The 26,493-nt window shown below is 32.6% G+C and overlaps 2 protein-coding genes across 9 annotated transcripts in view; one reads left to right on the forward strand and one right to left on the reverse strand.

The window, feature by feature from the left end:
- Nucleotides 1–5,155, reverse strand: part of LOC134695847 (uncharacterized) — a 26,391-nt gene extending 21,236 nt beyond the window's left edge. The window contains exons 1-5 of one of the 2 annotated variants that reach the window (XM_063557303.1): nucleotides 4,934–5,155; nucleotides 3,373–3,552; nucleotides 2,645–2,705; nucleotides 1,962–2,222; nucleotides 1,290–1,441 (exon numbers count right to left, since the gene is read on the reverse strand). In XM_063557303.1, the coding sequence (XP_063413373.1) occupies nucleotides 1,290–1,441; nucleotides 1,962–2,222; nucleotides 2,645–2,705; nucleotides 3,373–3,552; nucleotides 4,934–5,095 (816 nt within the window). In that variant the 5' untranslated portion in view covers nucleotides 5,096–5,155. Of the gene's footprint in view, nucleotides 1–1,289; nucleotides 1,442–1,961; nucleotides 2,227–2,603; nucleotides 2,706–3,372; nucleotides 3,553–4,933 lie in introns of both variants that reach the window. The other variant, XM_063557295.1, reaches the window with a different exon arrangement.
- On the forward strand, nucleotides 5,101–13,426 carry LOC134695861 (methylthioribose-1-phosphate isomerase-like). 7 transcript variants are annotated; one of them, XM_063557316.1, is made up of 7 exons: nucleotides 5,119–5,209; nucleotides 6,902–6,965; nucleotides 7,597–7,738; nucleotides 8,802–9,037; nucleotides 9,403–9,572; nucleotides 12,472–12,873; nucleotides 13,236–13,426. In XM_063557316.1, exons 3-7 carry the CDS (start codon nucleotides 7,607–7,609, stop codon nucleotides 13,364–13,366), a joined length of 1,071 nt encoding a protein of 356 aa, XP_063413386.1. In that variant the 5' UTR covers nucleotides 5,119–5,209; nucleotides 6,902–6,965; nucleotides 7,597–7,606; the 3' UTR covers nucleotides 13,367–13,426. The 7 variants fall into 7 exon arrangements, with proteins under 7 accessions (XP_063413413.1, XP_063413386.1, XP_063413404.1 ...); XM_063557334.1 differs by having other exon boundaries at nucleotides 5,123–5,190; XM_063557325.1 differs by having other exon boundaries at nucleotides 5,185–5,212.
- The last annotated feature ends 13,067 nt before the right edge of the window (nucleotides 13,427–26,493 follow it).

Here is a 26,493-nt window from a genome sequence, read left to right on the forward strand (position 1 = left end):
TGAAGACCTGTTGGTGACCTTCTGCTGTTGTTTTTAATATGGTCGGTTTGTTGTCTCTTTAAAACATTCCCCATTTCCATTCTCAATTTTATCTGTATTTATTTTTTAAGTATATAATATATTCTGTTATCATATACTTGTATAAAATATTACCTAAATTTTACAGTTCAATAACATTTAAAAATATTAAAGGCTATGAAAGGATTACTATGTTTATTATTTAACCAGATCCCCAAAAATTTCCCAGGCATGCTGATAAACCAAACTTTATTGACTGCTTCAAGAATGTTATCACATGCCTTTCCGTGATGTTTATCAAATGCAACTTCTTGCAGTTTTCTGAAATTTGTTTGTAAATATACAAGACGACATGGCTGTGTTTGTCATGTCTTTGAAAAACAACACCACAGTGCAGAAACCCCAAGTGATTTAAGACTTTTCACATATTGGTTTTCTTCCTTGCTCTATGTGCCTCCGGTTGATACATATTAGTTGAGGAGCAACAATGAATTAAGATTAAACATGTTTTATTTAAAACACATATCAAGTCTTGAGTCCAACTTTAGACAGGTTCAATCTCCAACAATTTCAGGCAGTGAGATGCGACATTTATTTAGTAAAATTATGCACATGTTTTTCGGAGGAAAGTTAACAATATTTTTTCAAGCTAGGAACATGATAATTGTTGTGATATAGCACAAGATAAATAAAATGCTTGTAATATAAATAAAAACAAATAATACAAGTTAAGAAATGTTTACTTGGTTGTCTGTGAATTATTATCTAAAAGTTCAAACAAAGACAAAATTTGGATAATTGTTGTCTGTATTTTTTCTGATGAAGTATATGATGAAAAGATCATTACATCTCATTTTCCTGCGGCTCTTGAGCTGATATCATGACCTAGGGCTGATAAAGGGTCTGATATGAAGAATGCCATGTAATAATCTATACGTATCAGTTCTGTGTATTGATATCATAAAATATCAGAATAGTTGTTTCTCAATACTACTGATGAACTGTTATGTTTAACTCTTGTTGGAATTATTCATATACTAAACTTACACTAATATATATTTCCTCGAAACAGTACTTACAATATGTAAAACTTGTAAAAGACACATCTCCTTTCATTCATATTTACTCTACATTCCAATTATTTAAAAATTCTATCAAATTAATCTCCTATAGTTGATCCTTATTTTTACAACCACCATTTATTATCAGACTTATAGGTTTTGACCCCATCACTGTACATATTGGCTACCAGGTATATCATGCCTACTTACTAGAGAACTGTCATTCCATATATTGTCCATCTCAGAAGTTAACACATGGTCTTTACATAACTCAATTCTGAACAGAACCTCTTGTTCTAGTGAAGGTCTACTGTATGTCCACAATTTATAACATGTAGCTGCAGTAATGTTATGTCTATAACCTAAAAAAAAGTCCACAATTCATAGTGCGTTGCTGCAGATATGTACGATCTGTAACCTAAAACAAAGTCACATTCCATGATATTTTCTGGCTGACTATGTTCAAATTTTATAATTTCTAAATGTTGCAATTATTTTTAAGCCTTTAGCATTTTAAGTGTTAGAAAAATGTCTTGATAAAATGGTTTTTATGTCAATTTATGGATCTTATATACAGGAAAGATCTAATCTTAGAAAATGTCACAAGAAAGATGAACCAACCTATGAAACATCACCATACAGTATATCACACATGGAGGTTATCACATCATTGAAATGAACTCAAATTTGGATATTCATAAAGAGTATTCCAATATTTCATCTCAACTTTTGGTAGACAAATGAAAACTAAAGAAACAGACACTCTTTAACTAATAATATGATACCAACTCATCAAAAAACCAAACAATTTTGAAGAAAATTATATATTTCTTTTTCATCATTGTCATATTTGTTTTTTGTAAATAAATGAGTTCTAATTACCTTTCTTGTGTTGCAAAGATTTAGATAAATCTTCACAAATCTTTTTAGAAACTGGATCTTCCAAAGGGTACAAAGTGAGCACCTCTAAGACAAAATCCCATAATGACAACAAAGGAGAGTTAATTGGAACAGTCAACAGTTGTTTGTACACCATTATAAACCATGAATCTGATTCTAAAGTATCTTCTATATCCAGTTTAGATTTTATTTGATCCATCTTCTCCTGAAATTTTTCCCTCAATTTCCCTTTAATTTGTATAACTATCTGAAAAAAAATGGATTAAAGTTTTAAAACACATCAGAACAAATTAAAAAGTTATCATATGTGTTGATCTTCAATTTGTCCTTACATTACCAAAGTTAACAGCAACAATATTTGAATATTTTCAAAAAATCTTGATATTATTTGATTTGAATCAACTTTTAATGTTTTACAGGTACATTAATTAAAAGTAAATGAATTATTGTTCAAAGATACTATGATACCTTAAATTATGAAATGTAACACAAACATTGAGTATCTTTATATATGAACCAAACTCACTTTTTTTTTTTCATTCTTATTTACCTGCTGATTTATATTTTAGTCTATATAATATAATATAATACTAAACCAATAACTAAATTTTACACAAGAATTACCTGCTTATTATTTTCTTTGACAACATTCTTTGGTTGTATACCTAGCTGACAGACTGTGAAGTAGGAGTTCAACGGAACGCTTACAGTACTTTTTACTTGTGCCTGAAAATAGTCAAGTTTTATACCAAATTAAAACATGCAATCTGGCATTACAACAAATTATTTTGTTCAATATTAGTGAACCTGTTTGGCATTGCAGGATTTATCAATACACTAACTGACTGAAGGCAGGTTACTGAGGTACAATACTACATGTTCTTGAGTATGAAGTATGAAGCTTAAAAAATAATCTTAAGCCTTGCTATGATATGAACCAATGAATACCAAATGGTATTGATCTACAATTACTGGCTCTCCTTAAACTAACCCCATCACAAATTATTGACACCACAGATATGTCAGAAACAGCATGCCTTAAACTAACCCCATCACAAATTATTGACACCACAGATATGTCAGAAACAGCATGCCTTAAACTAACCCCATCACAAATTATTGACACCACAGATATGTCAGAAACAGCATGCCTTAAACTAACCCCATCACAAATTATTGACACCACAGATATGTCAGAAACAGCATGCCTTAAACTAACCCCATCACAAATTATTGACACCACAGATATGTCAGAAACAGCATGCCTTAAACTAACCCCATCACAAATTATTGACACCACAGATATGTCAGAAACAGCATGCCTATGTCTTGATTGCCTGCTTTTAATAAGGTGAGACAACTATAATAAAATGTTTAAATATCAAGTACAAACCAAGGCCCACTCTGCAGCTTTTCTCTCTATGTGGGTTTGTGGATTCTCTCTCCATAGTCCCATTATACATTGTGTAGTTTTATCATACAATGCTGAGCACCCTCGGATTGTTTTCGATACATATAAACGTCCTAATATCTGACCTGTATCGGGGATTTCTTTGATTACTGCATCAACAGTCTGTAAAAAATATTCAATATATAACAATAAGATTTTAGGCTTAAAAAGAATTAAAAAATTTGATCAAAGTTGAAACTGTATGATCTTTAAAAAAAAATCAATTTTTCAGCAGATTTTAAAATTAACAGATAACACCATTTCCACTTTCTACAACAACTAACCATGTTTTTTAATTGCACACTGTCACACATATTTGTTTTCTTTCAAACATAAAAATACTTTAATTAATATTTAAATGAAAGGTGTAGTTTATGTAGACATATATCAAGGTAAATTATTTAGATTGTTCATGCATGTGCTCTTTATTTTTTCCCCAGTAAAAAGTGTCCTTTGAAGGGAGATAATAAGAGTCACTGAAATGTGTAAGCTACATTTTTTTTTCTATTACTATAAAAAAACAATTATTAAAGAACCAGATACTCCTATAACAACACTTGTAAAAAGAACAAGAAAGTTCAAATGTAGGAAGAACAGTATTAATGAGTACTATCCGAATATTACATGATTTGCGGTAAATTTAAATGAATTACATGTATTCTCCTTCAAAAAGTTCATATTAAGTACTAAGATGCAGAGCCAAAACTATTCATATGGGGGGCCGACTGACTGACCTAAAAGTATGGGGGGCTGCTCTAGTCAAGCTTAAGTGAACTAATTCATCCCACAAGCTTTTTCAAAGTTTTCATATGCTTGTATCTTTCAGTAAATCAAGAAAGGACTAATTATCTTTTGGAAATTTGCTGCATTTTTCATCAATATGTGCCATTTAAAATAAAAGTTTAAGTTAATAAAATTTGGATTTTTTGCTCTACCTATAATACACCTTCGCTATTTGTCCGCCATTACTTGATATCAGACAGGTTCCCGTAACATTTTGACGTCATAATACAAAATATCTGACACCACAATGGAAAAGTGATTGTTGTATGCGTCAAAAGTTCAAGCAGCCGGGTCAGCTGGGATTTAATTAAATAGTTATCACATGATAATGGATTATTGAGATATATGTCGACATATTGAAGAGGGAGGGTAGGAGGGGTCCTGATCCCGAAAATCCTGGGATTGAAAACACAAAATACCAAGGTCCCGAAATTCAAAAAAAAATTCCGGATCCCGAAATCCCGAACTTAAAAACACCCAATCCCAGAGTCCAGATAAAGGTCCTATCCCCACTCATTGAAGAAAATTTAAAACATGGAAAAATAGATAGACTTTTAACAGTGGTACTTTAAAAGGGGATCATGCCGGGGTGTCCATGCCCCAGGTACCTAAGGTTTTTAAATTGTTTCTAGTCCAAATAATTATGACCAGACGTCATAAAGATTTGGACTAAATTGTCTCTAGAGTCGAGAAATGAAGAGAAATGAAACTTTATTTTTACCTTAAATTTCATTAAGGACAACAGACCATCAAGTATCAAATTGATAGCATCAATAGAATTTCGTAAAAATATTTCTTTCTCAATGGGACAAGTCTGTGACTGTCTTATATTCGATACAATGTAAGATACATTGTTTTTTACTTGCTCCAAGTTTGCCGCCATTTCTACTTTCACTTTCACTTTGACTTAGTCATCTTTCACTTCCGTCATAGATTTTGACACCGGCCATTTCATCTTCGACCACGTAGTCTTCCCTGGTAACTGACCAACTGTTTGGTAATAAGTATACACTCATTTTGTGGCTATAAACTTTTACCAATTTTCATTTTATTGACATATACTTTTGTTTAGTAAACTTTCTTAAGCAAACAGAAAGTAGCAAATTAGACTAGCTTTCCCCTCTATTATAATTCATTCGTGTATCATCAGTGTATGTGTTTTGAATAATCATAATATTGTTTTGCATTGTTTGTATCTGATTGGGTATCATCCTGGATTCACATAAAATAAAACACTGAATCCAAAATTTCAGAAAAATAAATTAGTCTTTCCTCATTTCCTGGATCCTGAAAAATAATCATTTGATAATTAATATATTTAAACCTTTGAAATTGAAAATGCAGGTTATGATAACTCTTCTGTCAGTGGCATAGCTACCTTTGACGCAACAACGCACATGCTTGCACAAACCAGATGGCAAAAAAAAATCATAATTCAAAATCATAACGGTCAAACAAAAAAAAGAGTGCCATTGACTGTTACTATATATATATAGATTTCAAGAACAACAGGTACTCATCCTATTCCGGCGAATCCCGCTGTTGTCGGTATTCAGGATTATTGGCGCGTCCCTCTGTATACACAAATGTTCGACCATATACTAAACGAAGTATGAGATGGTCTTATCAATTTGAAAAAATGTTTTCTTGCCCAGATCCTTCTTCCAAACAATTTGAAAAGTTTGAATCTGTACCATTGAATTCGCATATTTCATGACTGCTAGTCTGATCTTCAATCAGAAGTTCATCAATTTCTTCTAGAAATTAAAAGGTGGGTTGCGAGGTTATATATTTTTCCATCTGAGAAACCAGACCAATTCTGTGCAACATTGGAGATGACGCAGAATGAACTTTACCCATTAAGAGCTCTGAAACGTGTTAAAACCTATCTGAGTTCAACCATGGGACAAGAAAGACTTTCTTCACTTGCACTGTAATACGTTCATTCTGATTTTGACATTGACACTAAAGAAGTTGTTGCCGCGTTTAATAATGCTAGGCATCGGAAAATGTTACTCTCCTAATGGACCTCAGTTGATAACTTCGGTCTTGCCTAGGAACATTTATCACAAAATAAATTTGAATTGCTTTGTTTTCATATGTTAACTTATATATGTCATGAGATGATCCAGTTCTTTAGCCCTTTCTTTCTCTGAAACATTTATTTTTATTTATAAATTGGGGAGCATTGCAAAGTTTTTAGTCGGTTTCAGATTTGACATATAGCAAATGATTCAACTGTTCATACTTCACTTACTTCAAAATTAACTATCTTTAATATATTGAAAAAAGATTTCTTTTCCTGCAAGAAAGGGTACATTTTTTTATGCCTTGCTCTGCTCAGCAAACATTTTTTGCCTCAATGGGCTTAGCAACTTCTGAGTGCACATCATTACAAGTGTAACTATCCCACTGTCCATACCAAATTTTCTGCATCCAATTCACATTTCAACAATATCCTGCATTCAGCAGCATTGTGTAAAGAAAAAAATAATTATATCAGGTCATAATTGCATTTTAATTTTTCAATAGATTATTGATGACTGTTTTTCTTAAATCCTACAAAAATTCTAAGGGCTGAAAAAGTTCCTTCTTCCTCTCTTATACATTTGTATGTCAAGAGAAAACTTTCACATGAAGTGTTTATAAGGGAAAAGAAGGGTTTATAATTTATTGATCTTTATTATAGGTGTGTAAGCTGGATTATTGGTGCACTATTTGATCTAACACACAACTGCAGCTTTTTTTACATGGTAAGATATGTCAATCTCAGACACCACAACATCAGCAGTGTTTCTGATATGATTGATACCTTAAATTGGCAAATACTCTAAGAAAGAATTGGCTTAACATCAGACCAATAATGTGCCATAAAATATGAAACAAAAAAATGCTATTCCACATTTCAATATTCAAACAATGCTTTCTTAAATGTCAGTTTAAACAGGGTCTGCCCTTTTTTTTTTTAAATCATTAGGACAGCTATTGTGCAACAAAGTTTGCTTTTTTTTTTTATATTAAACCATTTAAGAGTAGAGTAAACTTTCACCAGATAACGAAATATTGACCAATGTAACAACTATCCACAAGACACCAGATGAAATAAGAGTAGCAACTATAGCTCACTGAATGGTTTTCTAAAATGAGCAAAACCACATTGGTTAGCTTAAAAGGCCCTGAAATGACAAAATGTTCAACAGTAAAAATAGGAAAATCTAGAGCATGACTTAAATGTAAAAAAATAATATAACAGAAAACATCCAATGACATCCATGGACTCACAAGATTGTTTCATTGATTGGTTTTTATTTGCCACTGTAGATATTTTCGTTTTCAATGAACATGTTTTACTGAACTGAATTAATCTTTTACTTTCTTTCTTAGACAGTACAAGATGACATTAGAGGCAATACGTTACACCAGTGGTTCTTTGATGTTGCTGGATCAGTTATTATTGCCTAATAAATCAGAATATATCCAGATAAAAAACACAGAGGATGGTTGGAACGCAATAAAGAAGATGCAGGTATTACAATTGGCTATTCATAAGGGTAACAAGAAAGAACAATCCCTTCTTAAAATACTTTTTTAAAATTCTAAATATCAGGTTGGTTAAAATTTTCGGAAATGGATATCTTTAAGGGAGCTACCATTTGATTTTTATGGGGGGGCTAGGATGAAATTTGAAAAAAATAGGCAGGACAGGAGTTTTGAGTAAAAAAAAAAGGCAGGATGAGACACTTGCAAAAATAAAAAAGGCAGGACAACAATTTAGGTAAAAAAAGTCAGGATAAACTTTTAAAAAAAAAGGCAGGACCGAACAGAGTGAAAAATAAAAAGGCAGGACAAAATTTTTCATCCTAGCCCCCCCCATAAAAATCAAATGGTAGCTCCCTAAAGGACTTTACAATCATTTATTCATGAGATTCACTTTCAAATTGGTACATAGTCCAGAGATGGTAATGTAAGAGGTAGAAAAAAACTCATCATGAAGTAGAATTGATATTAATCAATGTTTAAGCAGTTGCATTTGTGTATTGTATAGACAAAATGGCAGCAAGTTCATATTAATGTTAAAAAGTACATGTATTTGTATATAAAGGTTTGAGGAGCACTTTCCACTGTCATTACGGACTGTTGAAGTCTAACTGTAGAACAGTCACTAAAACAATTCAGTAATTATATGGTATTATATTTGTACATAGATTTGGGGAGCAAATTCCTTGGCTGTTGTAGGCTGCAGAACTGATACTCAAACAATTCAGTAACTATATGGTATTATATTTGTATTTAGATTCAAGGAGCACCTGCAATTGCTGTTGCTGGATGTTTAAGTCTAGCTGTATAACTGTCACTTAATCAATTCAGTAACTATATGGTATTATATTTGTATTTAGATTCGAGGAGCACCTGCTATTGCTGTTGCTGGATGTTTAAGTCTAGCCGTAGAACTGTCACTTAATCAATTCAGTAACTATATGGTATTATATTTGTATTTAGATTCGAGGAGCACCTGCTATTGCTGTTGTAGGCTGTAGAACTGATACCCAATCAATTCAGTAATTATATGGTATTATATTTGTATTTAGATTCGAGGAGCACCTGCTATTGCTGTTGCTGGATGTTTAAGTCTAGCTGTAGAACTGATACCCAAACAATTCAGTAATGTAAAAGAGTTAGTGGACTTTGTAGTGACAAAGTTAGAATATCTAGTAACCTCAAGACCAACAGCTGTAAATATGTTAGATGCTGCCAAATTATATACTGCACGGATGACAGAGTATGCTAAACAACCAGATCTCACTCCAGATGTCATAAAAAATAAGTATGTCATTCTAATTAAACTTATAGTAATGATATAAAGGAATGATTAAACAAAGAGTTATTATATAAGATAACACTACTTGTTCTTGTTATCATACACTTATAGCTACCAGAGACCAGAAAATAAAAAATATGCTTTCCACATTGTTGAAGGTGGTCATGACTTTTATTATTAATTTATTTTTGGTAAGAATTTTCATAAATTGAGGAAAATTTATTTTTTCACAACTTTTTTACGCTGAGAGTTATTTAAGATCAGGATCAAACATCAGTGACAGTTGACACTGAAACAAACAAAAATATAAAATGCATTTTTTGAAAATCATTGAAAGACAAACCTTTGCTTCATGTTTAATTTTTCGTTAGAATAGTCACTGAGATTGAACAAATGCTAGAGGATGATGTAAATGTAAACAAAAGAATGGGACAATATGGTGGAGAAGATATACTTAGTGGTCTTGGAAACAGTTCAGCTACCATTCTGACACATTGCAATACTGGTTCCTTAGCAACAGCAGGTTATGGCACAGCACTAGGTAAAAATCTTGAATAAAAAACATAAGTGAACTCTCTCAGAGCTGAAATTCCTCATTAATTTAATCATCTAATATTAAAATATTCCCTAAAACTAAATGTGTGAGTAGAGCAGTGGTCAAAATTAGCGCTGGTCCGGTGGTCCGAGACCAGTAGATTTTGTCAGCTGGTGGTTCGACGGACCAGTAGCAATTTGTCTATAAAAATTACTGATTGCTCCGCAATCTCACTTTGTTTACAACACAATTTACTTGTGAAATCAATTACGGGGGGGCACTAAGTATTACAATTGATAAAGTTAATTAATATCTTCAGTGAGCATCCTTCAAACCAGTTTTTGGAGGGAGTTAAACTGCCGGACAAAATAAATAAAATAATTCACATTAAAAAAATAGCACAAAATCTACCGGAACAAAGGCAGGGAAAATCATTCAAACTTTAAAGAAGATGAAAATAAAAGTAAACATCTGTCATTTATATAAGTGTTTGTCAAATGCATGCCATTTTTGCAGGACCAGTAGATTCAGAGCCGGACCAGGATATTTTCAGTCCACTGGTGCTGCTGGACAGTACACAAAAAAGCTTAAATTCTACCCCTGGAGTAGAGTGATAAACTCATTATTAAAATTCAAACTTGAAATTAAATTTACTTTCAATGTTAATATTTGGGTTATCTCCCATATCCAAACTGACATAATTAAACAACTTCACTTTAAAGGGATATCATACATACCTGCCAACTTTTCAAAAAGCCCTTTGGGGTTTTACGTGCAAGATGGATTCTATAGTTCTTCAAAACAATCAAAGGGGCCTTCAAATATATTTTAATTTAATTTTTTTTTTTTTAAATTGTGGACAAAATTGCTCTTTCAAAATTTCCATTTGGGAGCCTGAATGGGGGAAAACCACCGCAAATAGTGACAGTTGGCAGGTATGATTATATAAAAAAAATCTAAAAAATTTGTTTTTACTCAATCATTAATGAAATGCAAATTGTGAAATAACAATTCGCTTTTAGCAGCCAGTAAGGTTAAATTTTGTCCAAAAAAAATTAATCTAAAATAAAACATTGAGTAGGAATTATTCACTTGCAAGTGAATAATTCGACCTCATTGAATCTGTATTCACATGTGAATTTCAATTTAACCCCTTAGCTTAGGATTGATAACACGTGAATAGTTATTTAAATATCATCATTGAAAGTGAAACAAAGGTAAATCATTTTAATGACTGATTTGATCCACAGAAAATCATTCTTATACAGGTAAAAACGATCAAGTCATCTTGGGTTTGCTAGTGAAACGATAAATTGATATTGTTAGATATCACCAGCTCAACACAATATGAAGCGTTATGAACTGGTTCACTGTGCTCATTTGACAAAATGCTTCAAATTGTTACTTGCAGCTGATATTAAATAGTATCAATATGCAGACAACCTAATAATTGGTACTTATCAGGTTGTAAGAAACTGTAAAGATGGAATTGTATACTTCTAACACAGTTATAACTGTGCATTTTTGTGGAAAAAATAGAATACTAAATTTGTCTTATGCCTCACCAATGCTTCATTTGGAGAGATTTTTTGCAGTTGTGATAATTTTCTCTTTGATGTCATAATCAATATTTATAACATATTTTTATATTTTATTTTTTTATATTAGTATCTGTGATATGGTAGGTGATTAGAAAAGCTTTGTAGATGCCATATTCATTAAAGTGTACAATGTAGGTTTTCTTTGTAGTAGAGAAAACATTCTTTCTAATGTAATTCATGACCTTTTGATTTTGACAATATAATGTTTTTTGAGAGGGTAAATTCAGGGATGAATATTCAGAATGTGCAGCCATGTTGGTTTATCTAAAAGTTGAATGTTTTAACAGAATTAGTTTAGAATTAGATAGAAGTAGAAAAGAATGCAGACAATGTATTTTAATACTCCTAACATCAATGAAATTACAATTGTCATTTATCTCCATTTTCAATTTGTGATAGTAAAATCAATGATTGATGTTGCAAGTATGAAAAAATATTCAATTTCACCACTTTAAAAGGCTTACTTTTTGCACTGTATATAATATACAAATAAGTGCACATAGCTATTGGTTGTTTTGAATTGCTCAATTAAATAAATGAACAAGACTTAGTGCACTAAATAATATATGTGCTGTAATATAAATGTTAGTGAGCTAACTTATCATGAACAATGTAGAACTAAATATTTGTCTTGCTTTTGAAAAATTAAATAAAACCAATCTGGTTGAAATACAGATGTGTGTTCTCTTGCATACAAGGACCTGACAATATTAAATTCCTTTTGATGTTTTGAAAATGAAAGTGATAAAAAAAAACCACTAATTTGAATAATACCGTGATTCTATAAATTCTAGTTTTGTCATTATCAGCAATGCCTAAAACATGACCAAAAAGGATCTAAAAATTGTAGACAAATCCACCTACCATCAAATTAGTTTAATCTTAGTTTAATGTTATTTCTAAATTTATCACATACAATTTAAGTAATGTTTTTTATAAATCATTTAAGTACACAAACACTGACTATGAGATGGTTAAACTTGAGGCCTCTATAGCAGTAAACCAACATCTATGTCAACCCAATGCTGGAAAATGAAAATGGCATTTTATAAATTGGTGTTTTCAAAGCAATTGGGTGGATTTACTTTCAACAGGTATACTCAGCCCAAAAATTCGAAAGCCAAGGAGGCATTCATAACTTGTTGTATACTTGAAGGGCTATAAATAGACCTAAAGGAACAAATATTAATAGCCAAAGCAAAAGTGAAATTACAGTGTTGATGGAGTAAGAAATGCAATGATCAGTGAGTATAAAGATGCATGAGTTTTTGTAGACATTGAATGATTAATGTTTTATTTTTCAGGAGTTGTAAGATATTTGCAGAGCAAACAAAAGTTGGATCATGTTTACTGTACAGAAACCCGACCATACAACCAGGGAGCCAGGTTAACAGCTTACGAAATAGTCTATGAGAAAATGCCTGGAACATTGATCTGTGATAGTATGGTGGCCATGTTGATGAAGAAAAATAAAATATCAGCTGTTATTGTTGGTGCAGACAGAGTGGTTGCTAATGGTGATGCTGCAAATAAAATAGGGACGTACCAAATAGCCATAGTGGCTAAACATCATGGTGTGCCATTCTATGTGGCTTGTCCCTCCACCACGTATGATGACACTTTACCTGACGGAGATCATATTGTTATAGAGGAAAGACCACATGGGGAGATGACTTCTGTAAATGGAACCAGAATTGCTGCCCCAGGTATATTTTTCAAAAAATATTTTTTTATTCATTCACAAAATAAAAGTAAATTTATTCTCAAGGTGGTACCAAATACCTTTACTAAAATTAATTTGACTGATTTATTTTCTTATAATGTTTTTTGACAAAATATCCTTTTTGGCACTTTGACAAAAATTTAAAAAAAAAAAAAATTTAAACAACACAGAAAAATTTCAATGGATACATAGCAGTTTGACAAACACTATTGTTTATCGTATACAATTCCTTCTCAATAGAACTTGATGAAAATGTTCAGCTGATTTTTACAGAGTTATCTTCCTTTAGTGTTATGAACCACCAAAGTAATTTATATCTGCTTAGATTCTTACATTATATTTCAGGTATTGGTTGTTGGAATCCAGCCTTTGATGTCACTCCAGGAGAGCTTATTACAGGGGGAATAATTACAGAATTTGGCGTATTCAAACCATCAGAGCTTCAACAAAAAATAAGACAAGCAAAATCCAAATGATATTCATTATACTGTTCTAATGCTATTGATGATCCAAATAAATTTTCATTTTATATTACATTTTAAATCTTGTTTGCCTGTTTAATGCAGAAGTCCAAGGTTGAACAGGTTCTAAGAGGCTATTTGTAGATATTTGTTATACCTAAAAAGAAGCTACTGACTTTTGTTAACTCTTCTTTTGTACAAGTATCTTTTGAGACTGGCTACTCCTTGTCACAGAAAAATTAACTCCTTTAACAATAAAAAAAAGAATTTGTGGTGTGATTGCCAATGAGACAGCTCTTTACAAGAGACCAAACAACACAGAAATTTACAACTATAGGTCACCATTTGACCTTCAACAATAAGCAAAGCCCATACTGCATAGTCAGCTGTAAAGTCCCCTTAATGACTAATGTAAAATAAATTTATTTTATGTGTATCACATGGCTTCCCCCCCCAAAAAAAAAAAACCAAACTTGTGTTGAGTTTTAGATCATTTGTTATTCCTTTCTCTTACATGGTTGATGCCATTTCCTTATGAACATGAATACAGTATTCTATTAATACAAGACTTAGCTTAACTATATTAACCTTCATACAAAGCTCATAGATGATTCTTCTAGTTCAAATATGTCCTTAGACCTATGTCTGTCACTTTCATTTCTCATCATGTCAATCAACCAAAGTTGATTTTAAATACAATTATCCTTTGATCATATCTGCACAGGATACAAAATGTAAGTTTAATATGTTAAACATTTTGATAGATGTGGCTTCTCGTAAGTGTAATAAAGAAAAATCCCTGTTGCTGCCATTCTATAATCCTATTTGTTTCCTTATTCAAAGCATCACGTTTTAGAAGATTGATACCACATTACCATATTACAGCTTTTACATTAATGCTAGCGAAAGCAAATCTTTGTTTGGCTTGCTTGCTTTGCTTGTATCAATGTTTGCTCAAGCATGGCAATTAAGATAGGCGGGGCTTCAGCTTGTATACATCATACTTAAATTTTGTTGGCCGTTATGTTTGAGGTTAATTAATTGAGGACAAATATAAAGCGCAATCGTACAAATAGAAGCCAAAAAGCTGTATTTTTTTTCTCTCGAAGATATGCATTTTCATCATCCAACTTAAAAGACTGCCATTAAGTACTTTTAGTAAAACAAAATAGCTATACTCTGATTTTTTGATTCATTACATAGGTATTTTATTTGACCCATATATTTCATCTTTTAGTACTGTGATTTGTTTATGTTATAAAGTCAACCTGTAGCTTTGCTATATAAAAATGATAGAATCTGAAGCGAGATGATGTATCAAATATTGCTTGTACGTTTTCAAGACAAAATATTCATCTTGTCTTGAAAACGTACAAAGCAAGAACATTTGATACATCATCTCGCTTCAGATTCTATCATTTTTATATAGCAAAGCTACAGATTGACTTTATATCATAAAAAAAAACACAGTACTAAAATATGAAATATAGGGGTCGAATGAAATACCTATATAATGAATCACAAAATCAGAGAAGGTGTGTTCGAATAGCTATTTTGTTTTACAAAAAGTACTTGACGACAGCCTTTTAAGTTGGATGATGAAAATGCATATCTTCGAGAGAAAAAAATACAATTTTTGGCTTCCATTTCTACTATTGCGCTTTATATTTGTCATCCTGTGATGTTTTAAAATTTAGTGTCCTAAATCTCTAACATAACGGCAAATAAAATTTAAGTATGATGCAAACAAGCTGAAGCCCCGCCTATCTTAATGGCCATACTTGAGCAAACATTGATACAAACAAAGCAAGCAAGCCAAGCAAAGATTTGTCTTGCTAGCATTAATGTAAAAGCTGTAAAACTTTTGGGGAAATGAACTGTGACCCACTATTTATTAGTAACACCAAAAATTCAAAATAAGAATAGTCAACAAACTGTTAAGCACTGGGTTCCTTTTTAGCTCACCTGGCCCAAAGGGCCAAGTAAGCTTTTCACATCACTATGCGTCTGGCATCGGCGTTGTCTGTCTTCGTTAAGTTTTACAAAAATCTTCTCCTCTGAAACTACTGGGCCAAATTAATCCAAACTTGGCCACAATCATCTTTGGGATATCTTGTTTAAAAAATGTGTCCGATGACCCGGCCATCCAACCAAGATGGCCGCTACTGCTTAAAATAGAACATAGGAATAAAATGCAGTTTTTGGCTTATAACTAAAAAAACAAAGCATTTAGAGCAAATCTGACGGGGTTAAATTGTCTATCAGGTCAATATCCATTTACCCTGAAATTTTCAGATGGATTGGACAACCGTTTGTTGGGTTGCTGCCCCTGAATTGGTAATTTTAAGGAAATTTTGCCGTTTTTGGTTATTATCTTGAATATTATTATAGATATAGATAAACTGTAAACAACAATAGTGTACAGCAAAGTAAGACCTAAAAATAAGTCAACATGACCAAAATGGTCAATTGACCCCCTAAGGAGTTATTGTCTTTTATAGTAAATTTTTAACAATTTTCATAAAATTTGTAAATTTTTACTAACATTTTCCACTAAAACTACTGGGCCAGGTTCATTATAGATAGAGATAATTGTAAGCAGCAAGAATGTGCATTAAAGTAAGATGTACAAACACAACACCAAAACACAATTTTGTCATGAATCTATCTGCGTCCTTTGTTTAATATTCACATAGACCAAGGTGAGCGACACAGGTTCTTTAAAGCCTCTAGTTAAATTATGGAGATAGTGATGAAGCAGCAGAATCTGTCCCAGTCTCAGTTCCACCACCACTTTTAAGCTCGCCATGCTTAAAAGGTCTTGTGAGCTTTTGTCGTACCTATAGTCATTTATCGTTTTCGTGTGTAAATTTATTTGTCCGTTGTTTTTACAAGAAAAATAAAATAAGATGAAATTTTAATCAAGAGATGTTTATAATGATCCACAACGTTTGTAATTATTATGGTAATTCTAAGGTTGATATTCTCTTTGGCATATTTTATACATCATGATACATTACCTAAAGATTTTTTGATAAATTAAAGTTGAATGTCACTTAGACAAAACTAACCTCTAGCACCACTGTATTTGATATCTGAAACATGAACTAGGAGTCGTTAAGAATATGATATCAAAGGGAAAAGCGTTGGGTTCTTAACAAATATCTGAGAGAGAAAAAAATCGAAATTTAAAATTACTGATTAAGATTGAGCTAGGATATGTATAGTATACAAATCCTTGGTTGGCTTTGCATGGTTAACTCTGTTTCAGAGAGAGAAAAAAACATTACCAAGGGCGGATCCCGCTGTCACAATTTAAATATAAGGGGTTCCAAAAGTATGCCCCAATTCAAAAGATTTGATTGGAAAAAAATAAGGGCAGAACCCCCTACCCCTGGATCCGCCATTCACTCCGTTATCACTGAACTCCTATAGACAATCTTTATTTTGTCCTCATTAAGTGCGATGTCGGAGACTACAAACTATCTATCAATCATGTTGATTTCCTAGCTGCAATGTTTACAGATAGATGCTTCAATCAATGTTTGCCAAACACAAGTGTTGCATTGATTCACAGGGATATTACCGTCGATATCTGATTACAAATTTAAAACAAAACAAATTGCTAACATAGTGCGGTTTTATTACATTATTGTCTTTTTATATTGACCTTTTATAGTTGAATTAATACTAACGTCAAATTGATTTCACATTTTATATTTGAGATTAGCTTCAAATCTTCCAGTATTAACGAGGGTTGAATGTTAAACAGCAGTTCGAAATCACACTATAATTGACCAGCAAAGACGCCATCAAAAGTGCTGAATTGGAAATGACAGGAACTAAAAATTCAACAGTATAGACTCGGGGAAATGTATGAAGAACCTTCAGTACTCTATAGAGGTTATCATGGACATGGATCCTGTCAAGATACTTATATTTTGTCATTGCATAAACTGCAATCATACAATGTAAAGTCATTGTCAGAAAAATGTCAACTGTATTTGAGAAACTGGGGAAAGAAGATATAAACCGAACACTTCAACCGTTTCATGTCAAAAAATAATGTTAAATTTTTTGACGGTATACCAAAAACTAACACTAAATCCTTCGGCAGTATAATGGTTAACAAGTTAGTTAGGATAACATATCTTATCTAAGCCGAGTACTCTTACTCTTAGGTCGGTATTATAGGGCTATTGACTTTTTGTAATGTGTTTCTGTGCTAACAATGTGCTGACATCGACATAAATAAGGTCGTTTGAATTGTCACAGTTTACATTGCTTTTCGGGGCCTTTTTATAGCTGACCGTATGCGGTATAGGCTTTGCTCTTTGTTGAATGCCGTACGGTGACCTATAGTTGTTAATTTCTGTGTCATTTTAATCTCTTGTGAACAGTTGTCTCATTGGCAATCATACCACATCTTTTTTATATTCATACCATGGATCTGTGATCATGGTCATAGGCGGATCCAAGGAAGGCCCTGGGGACCGCCCCCCCCCCCTTTTGTGGAAAAAAATGGTTGATTATATAGGGAATCATTGAAGCATGACAGGAGCCCCTTCCCCCCCCCCCATTTTAGGTCAGTCAGCCCCCCCCCCCTTTTTAGGAAAAGTTCTTGATCCGCCACTGAAGGTTAAATGCACGTGTTCAATTACATGCATATGGAACCATTGTAAGTTTTGTATGTCTGTCTGTCAGGGTTCACATGAAATTAATCTCCTTTTCAATGTTCGTTGGTCAATGATAAGTGTTCGTACTTTTGTTAGTTTATCGGATATTGTAAGTGATATGGCCATTATATGTGATCCATGAAATGATTGTAAGGTGTTAATATGTCTGTCTGTATATAGATATTAGAAGATGTGGTATGAGTGCCAATGAGAAAACTCTCTATTCAAGTCACAATTTGTAAAAGTAAACCATGGTAGGTCAAAGTACGGTCTTCAACACGGAGCCTGGCATGGTTCATCTGCTCGTGACCATTATTTTCATAGAACATTGATAATTGTTTATGAGCTTTTGTTTCACTTCCAACTTACCATTCTTCTCTTTTTTAATAGCCGAACTTGCCTAGTGCATGCGTAACCCATCTGCAGCTAACGGGTTAAATTGAAACTTCATGAATACGGATTCAATGAAGTTTCAATATTCACTTGCAAGTGAATAATTCATGGACAATGTTTCTTGGTTTATTCTAATAAAATTGAATCAAACTGACGGTTGCTAAAAGCGATTAATCTTTTCACTAATGATTGAATAAGTTTTTCGTTTCTCTCGTAGCTAATGCTCCACTAAAGATTAAATAAGTTTTTTGTTTCTCTCGTAGTTAATGCTCCACTAATGATTAAATAAGTTTTTGTTTCTCTCGTAGTTAATGCTCCACTAATGATTAAATAAGTTTTTCGTGTCTCTCGTAGTTAATGCTCCACTAAAGATTGAATAAGTTTTTTGTTTCTCTCGTAGCTAATGCTCCACTAAAGATTGAATACGTTTTTTGTGTCTCTCGTAGCTAATGCTCCACTTAAGATTGAATAAGTTTTTTGATTCTCTCGTAGCTAATGCTCCACTAATGATTGAATAAGTTTTTTGTTTCTCTCGTAGCTAATGCTCCACTAATGATTTAATAAGTTTTTTGTGTCTCTCGTAGTTAATGCTCCACTAATGATTGAATAAGTTTTTTTGTTTCTCTCGTAGTTAATGCTCCACTAAAGATTGAATAAGTTTTTTGTTTCTCTCGTAGCTAATGCTCCACTAAAGATTGAATAAGTTTTTTGTTTCTCTCGTAGCTAATGCTCCACTAAAGATTGAATAAGTTGTTTGTGTCTCTCGTAGCTAATGCTCCACTAATGAGTGAATAAGTTTTTTGTGTCTCTCGTAGCTAATGCTCCACTAAAGATTGAATAAGTTTTTGGTTTCTCTCGTAGCTAATGCTCCACTAATGATTGAATAAGTTTTTTGTGTCTCTCGTAGCTAATGCTCCACTAATGATTGAATAGGTTTTGTGTTTCTCTCGTAGCTAATGCTCCACTAATGATTTAATAAGTTTTTTGTGTCTCTCGTAGTTAATGCTCCACTAATGATTGAATAAGTTTTTTTGTTTCTCTCGTAGTTAATGCTCCACTAAAGATTGAATAAGTTTTTGGTTTCTCTCGTAGCTAATGTATGAGAGGCCGATCATGTCAAAAACCCGATAAAGTAACGCGTTAAATTTTAACGCGATAAAATCACATTTAACGCGATAAATACAGTTTTAACGCGTTAAAACAAGACTTTAACGCGAAAAGAAATCAGTATATTTAACGCGTTAAACTTTGCAATTATCAAGTTTGGGATTTATCCCGTAGGTGAAAATTGACGTTTATCGCGATAAAATATCCGTCGCACTGGCCACATGTGTCATAATAAATCACATTAACGCGTTAAATTCAACACAAAAATGTTGCTACGATACATTATTTTAACGCGTTAAAACATCATTTAACGCGTTATAATATCATGTAACGCCGCGTTAAAACTTCATTTAACGAGTTAAAACATCGTTTAACGCGATAAAACATCGTTGGTTGGAGTTATGGAATAATGTTGATAACGAATACTAAGATCTGTTCAAATTTATGGTGTAGCGTGTTGTGAAGGCATAAAACTTTGCTCAGTGCTCCAAGCACAAAAATCATGCAAAAAACATGAAATCCAGCCATTTGATTTTCGAGTCTGAGTACAAAAATCATGCTCAAAAGTTTTTAATGACCGTGAGGTATGGCCTTGCGAGTCAGTTTTTGTACTCGTACTCGTAAATCAACAAATGAAAATGCTGGATTTCATGTTTCGAGCACGATTTTTGTGCTCCGAGCACTGAGCAAAGTTTTATGACTTCAACCCCAGGACATTTCAGACGAGGAGGATAATGAAGATATTACATTTCGTCTTCCTCTCACGATTAAACCATTTTCCTTAACAAACCAGATTTCAAAATAGGAAACTCGGTTTGTTAACTAAAAACCATACAAGTTCTAATGTCCTATTTGTAACAGGTATCTTGAACAACATACTACCAAAAACAAGTGCTGCAAATGAAAACATAGTGACATACCACCACAAACACAAGGAGATGACACCAATGATGACGATAACATTTAAGCACACTCGGGTATGAATTACAGCCTTCACTGTAACGGCATGCACGCTGTTCCTACAACCCCATTGTTTTAAAACAGAATCTTCGAAATTTCCTCCGCAAAACAAAATAAAATGTTAACAAACACTAACCATGATAAAAACTAATTCAGTATATATATATGTTTTCCTTTATTTTCTTATAGCTCTTGGTCATATGCTTAAGTAATATCTCGTATATTTGAGGATTAATACAACAAAACTTTGTGAAAAAAACGGATTTCCAACGTTTCATTTTTAAACAACTGTTTTATCTCTTATGTATAGTGATCCTATTTCTAATTCTCTGATCTTCCCGAAACTTGGCGGAAGCAACGAAGTGTGTCAGTTCTCGGGTAAATTAAAGCCGTTATTTTGTCGAATTTCGTTTGATTCGGTGGCTGCATATTAAGCTGGAATAAGAAAAATGTCCAAAGACGTTTTTTGTTGACTTAACGACTGAAAGGTAGTTTTATAAGTAGACATAGCTAAAAATGCCTAAAAGATGTGAGATAATTATAAAATCTACCGAAAGAACAAACATTTGCCTCATTGTTCGTGAGTTTAAAAATTGTAGATTCTATAAAACCATCTCTACACAGTCGTTTTTCAAGCGGTAGCGCTATTTTGTCCAAGTTGATATTTCATTTGTCCAAGCAATTAATGCGGTTTTTTTACCAGATATTTCAATAATTAATTTATAAATCACCAAAACAAAAGTTGGATACACGAAAAGTACATTAAGTCTAGATTCTTTTTTAGTTGCGGGTTGTCAAAAAAAAAACACCCCACGGTGCATGTTGTGCAAGAAAAGGAGGTAACTGAAAGACTTATCGGAAACGGCGACAAAAACAGTTTCATTGAATTAATGCATCCCCGTATTATACGGACGATTTAGAAGAAGATTAGTACATTTTAAAAGCAAGAAACTTCAACTGACTGGGAAAATAATTTTCAAGATCGTGTTATAATAATTTCATTCAATGATTATGTGTCAAGTAAATTTTTAATACAATTCAATTCAAATTAATCAAGGGTAAATATGTTTTTATTTACTGGCAGAGTGTCGGATATATTTGCATTAGGGTTGAATCAAGATATGAAAAATTAACAATGACAAATAATATGCATCCATGCAATTTTAGCAGCCTGCGATTAAAATTTTGTCGTAATTCATTTATAACGCGTAAAAGTTGCATTTAATGCGTTTAAGTTACATTTAACGCGTTAACGTTGCATTTAACGCGTTAAAGTTGCATTTAACGCGTTAAAGCTGCTATTAACATATTAAAGTTACTTTTAACGCGTTAAACTTGCTTTTAACGCGTTAAAGTTAAAGTTGCATTCAACGCGTTAAAGTTGCATTTAACGCGTTAAAGTTGCATTTAATTGATTAAAGTTGCTTTTAACGCGTTAAAGTTGCATTTAACGCGTTAAAATTGCAATTTAACGCGTTAAAGTTGCATTCAACTTGTTAATGTTGCATTTAACGCGTTAAAGTTGCATTTAACGCGTTAAAGCTGCTTTTAACATATTAAAGTTGATTTTAACGCATAAAACTTGCTTTTAACGCGTTAAAGTTGCATTTAACGTGTTAAAGTTGCATTCAACGCGTTAAAGTTGCATTTAACGCGTTAAAGCTGCTTTTAACATATTAAAGTTGCTTTTAACGCGTAAAACTTGCTTTTAACGCGTTAAAGTTGCATTTAAAGCGTTAAAGTTGCATTCAACTTGTTAATGTTGCATTTAACGCGTTAAAGTTGCATTTAACGCGTTAAAGCTGCTTTTAACATATTAAAGTTGATTTTAACGCGTAAAACTTGCTTTTAACGCGTTAAAGTTGCATTTAACGTGTTAAAGTTGCATTCAACGCGTTAAAGTTGCATTTAACGCGTTAAAGTTGCATTTAACGCGTTAAAGCTGCTTTTAACATATAAAAGTTGCTTTTAACGCGTAAAACTTGCTTTTAACGCGTTAAAGTTGCATTAAACGAGTGAAAGTTGCTTTAACCTGTTACAGTTCCATTAACGCGTTAAAGTTGCATTTAACGCGTTAAAATAACATTTAACGCGTAAAAACTGCATTAAACGCATTAACTTGAACATAAGAAAATGTGAATCTCTATCATTATTCAAAAAACAAATTAGTACCCAAAATAGTAAGGTCCCAACGTATTATTATATAGGACATCGTTTTGGTCAAATTCTTCATGCTCGCTTAAGAATGGATTCAAGTTCTTTGAATTCTCACCTTTTCGTTCGTAATTTAGTAGACTCTCCAAATTGTCGTTGTGGTGATGTAGAAACAAATACTCACTTTCTGTTATCTTGTCCTATATACATTAATTTAAGACATGAACTATTAGATTCTATTTCAGTTCTTCCTGTCCAAGTAAACACAAAAACTTTGCTTTTTGGATCAACGGTACTCTCAGATGAGCAAAATAGTATTTTATTCAGTTTGGTTCAAAAATATATTATTAAAAGTAAACGTTTTAACCCTTGATGTTAATGCCTCATCGCTCAATAGGAACCCAAGCATTTCACACTGTATAAATTACAATTATTCACGTTTATTTATTATTATTTTTATTTTATTTTTCTCATGAATTTTTTTTTTCTCTTCCTTTTCACCCTTTTCATATTCATATATTTATTACAGAGCATGCCAGTATTTATATTTATGTATTGTTCAATAAGTGTATTATGTCTGTAAAGGGAGACAGATTTGTAAAAGCAAATTGCTTGTTTCTGAATCCCTAATATTATTTCATTGTATAATATGTTTAATGTTGATTTATCTGAATAAATATTGTTTAAACTAAACGCATAAAAACTGCATTAAACGCGTTAAAGTTGCTTTTAACACGTTAAAGTTTCTTTTTACGCGAAAAAGTTGCTTTTAACGCGTTAAAGTTGCATTAAACGAGTGAAAGTTGCTTTAACCTGTTACAGTTACATTTAACGCGTTAAAGTTACATTTAACGCGTTAAAATAACATTTAACGCGTTAAAACTGCATTAAACGCGTTAAAGTTGCTTTTAACACGTTAAAGTTGCTTTTTACGCGTTTAAGTTGCTTTTAACGCGTTTAAGTTGCTTTTAACGCGTTAAAGTTGCTTTTAACGCGTTACAGTTGCTTTTCACGCGTTACAGTTGCTTTTCACGCGTTACAGTTGCTTTTCACGCGTTACAGTTGCTTTTCACGCGTTAAAGTTGCTTTTAACGCGTTAAAGTTGCTTTTAACGCGTTAAAGTTGCTTTTAACGCGTTCAAATTGAATTTAACGAGTTAAAGAAGCTTTTACGTAATGTTCTGCTTAACTCAACATTATTGCGTTAAATGACGAAGATATGACACATCCGGCCATTTCATTTATTAGGTTTCGAGTTAAACCTGACGTCTTAAAACTTAGTTAAGGCGAAAGAAGGAAGTTTTTCTGTAATTTTTTGTAGTGAATTGCCTAACGCGTTAAATTATCAATTAACGCGTTAAAAATAATTTTAACGCGTTTAAACTACATTTATCGCGTTAAATGTGATTTTATCGCGTTAAATGTTAACGCGTTACTTTATCGGGTTTTTGACATGAACGGCCTTTCATACTAATGCTCCACTAAAGATTGAATAAGTTTTTTGTTTCTCTCGTAGCTAATGCTCCACTAAAGATTGAATAAGTTGTTTGTGTCTCTCGTAGCTAATGCTCCACTAATGAGTGAATAAGTTTTTTGTGTCTCTCGTAGCTAATGCTCCACTAAAGATTGAATAAGTTTTTGGTTTCTCTCGTAGCTAATGCTCCACTAATGATTGAATAAGTTTTTTGTGTCTCTCGTAGCTAATGCTCCACTAATGATTGAATAAGTTTTGTGTTTCTCTCGTAGCTAATGCTCCACTAATGATTGAATAAGTTATTTGTTTCTCTCGTAGCTAATGCTCCACTAATGATTGAATAAGTTTTGTGCTTCTCTCGTAGCTTATGCTCCACTAAAGATTGAATAAGTTTTTGGTTTCTCTCGTAGCTAATGCTCCACTAAAGATTGAATAAGTTTTTTGTTTCTCTCGTAGCTAATGCTCCACTAATGATTGAATAAGTTTTTTGTTTCTCTCGTAGCTAATGCTCCACTAATGATTGAATAATTTTTTTGTGTCTCTCGTAGCTAATGCTCCACTAATGATTGAATAAGTTGTTTTTTTCTCTCGTAGCTAATGCTCCACTAATGATTGAATAAGTTTTTTGTTTCTCTCGTAGCTAATGCTCCACTAATGATTGAATAAGTTGTTTGTGTCTCTCGTAGCTAATGCTCCACTAATGAGTGAATAAGTTTTTTGTGTCTCTCGTAGCTAATGCTCCACTAAAGATTGAATAAGTTTTTGGTTTCTCTCGTAGCTAATGCTCCACTAATGATTGAATAAGTTTTTTGTGTCTCTCGTAGCTAATGCTCCACTAATGATTGAATAAGTTTTGTGTTTCTCTCGTAGCTAATGCTCCACTAATGATTGAATAAGTTTTTTGTTTCTCTCGTAGCTAATGCTCCACTAATGATTGAATAAGTTTTGTGCTTCTCTCGTAGCTTATGCTCCACTAAAGATTGAATAAGTTTTTGGTTTCTCTCGTAGCTAATGCTCCACTAAAGATTGAATAAGTTTTTTGTTTCTCTCGTAGCTAATGCTCCACTAATGATTGAATAAGTTTTTTGTTTCTCTCGTAGCTAATGCTCCACTAATGATTGAATAATTTTTTTGTGTCTCTCGTAGCTAATGCTCCACTAATGATTGAATAAGTTGTTTTTTTCTCTCGTAGCTAATGCTCCACTAATGATTGAATAAGTTTTTTGTTTCTCTCGTAGCTAATGCTCCACTAATGATTGAATAAGTTTTTTGTTTCTCTCGTAGCTAATGTTCCACTAAAGATTGAATAAGTTTGGTGTGTCTCTCGTAGCTAATGCTCCACTAATGATTGAATAAGTTTTTTGTTTCTCTCGTAGCTAATGCTCCACTAAAGATTGAATAAGTTGTTTGTGTCTCTCGTAGCTAATGCTCCACTAATGAGTGAATAAGTTTTTTGTGTCTCTCGTAGCTAATGCTCCACTAAAGATTGAATAAGTTTGGTGTGTCTCTCGTAGCTAATGCTCCACTAATGATTGAATAAGTTTTTTGTTTCTCTCGTAGCTAATGCTCCACTAAAGATTGAATAAGTTGTTTGTGTCTCTCGTAGCTAATGCTCCACTAATGAGTGAATAAGTTTTTTGTGTCTCTCGTAGCTAATGCTCCACTAAAGATTGAATAAGTTTTTGGTTTCTCTCGTAGCTAATGCTCCACTAATGATTGAATAAGTTTTTTGTGTCTCTCGTAGCTAATGCTCCACTAATGATTGAATAAGTTTTGTGTTTCTCTCGTAGCTAATGCTCCACTAATGATTGAATAAGTTATTTGTTTCTCTCGTAGCTAATGCTCCACTAATGATTGAATAAGTTTTGTGCTTCTCTCGTAGCTTATGCTCCACTAAAGATTGAATAAGTTTTTGGTTTCTCTCGTAGCTAATGCTCCACTAAAGATTGAATAAGTTTTTTGTTTCTCTCGTAGCTAATGCTCCACTAATGATTGAATAAGTTTTTTGTTTCCCTCGTAGCTAATGCTCCACTAATGATTGAATAATTTTTTTGTGTCTCTCGTAGCTAATGCTCCACTAATGATTGAATAAGTTGTTTTTTTCTCTCGTAGCTAATGCTCCACTAATGATTGAATAAGTTTTTTGTTTCTCTCGTAGCTAATGCTCCACTAATGATTGAATAAGTTGTCTGTGTCTCTCGTAGCTAATGCTCCACTAATGAGTGAATAAGTTTTTTGTGTCTCTCGTAGCTAATGCTCCACTAAAGATTGAATAAGTTTTTGGTTTCTCTCGTAGCTAATGCTCCACTAATGATTGAATAAGTTTTTTGTGTCTCTCGTAGCTAATGCTCCACTAATGATTGAATAAGTTTTGTGTTT

The sequence above is a fragment of the Mytilus trossulus genome, chromosome 1 (assembly GCF_036588685.1).
Source record: "Mytilus trossulus isolate FHL-02 chromosome 1, PNRI_Mtr1.1.1.hap1, whole genome shotgun sequence".
Taxonomy (NCBI): domain Eukaryota; kingdom Metazoa; phylum Mollusca; class Bivalvia; order Mytilida; family Mytilidae; genus Mytilus; species Mytilus trossulus.

What these genes read in the sequence shown, in the direction of transcription:
- LOC134695861 (XM_063557343.1), top strand. Translation starts at nt 7,607, where the DNA reads ATGACATTAGAGGCAATACGTTACACCAGTGGTTCTTTGATGTTGCTG. An exon ending in CCAGATGTCATAAAAAATAA is followed by an intron (nt 9,038 to 9,402) that starts GTATGTCATTCT and finishes ATTTTTCGTTAG; the next exon opens with AATAGTCACTGAGATTGAAC. An exon ending in AGGTTATGGCACAGCACTAG is followed by an intron (nt 9,573 to 12,471) that starts GTAAAAATCTTG and finishes TTTATTTTTCAG; the next exon opens with GAGTTGTAAGATATTTGCAG.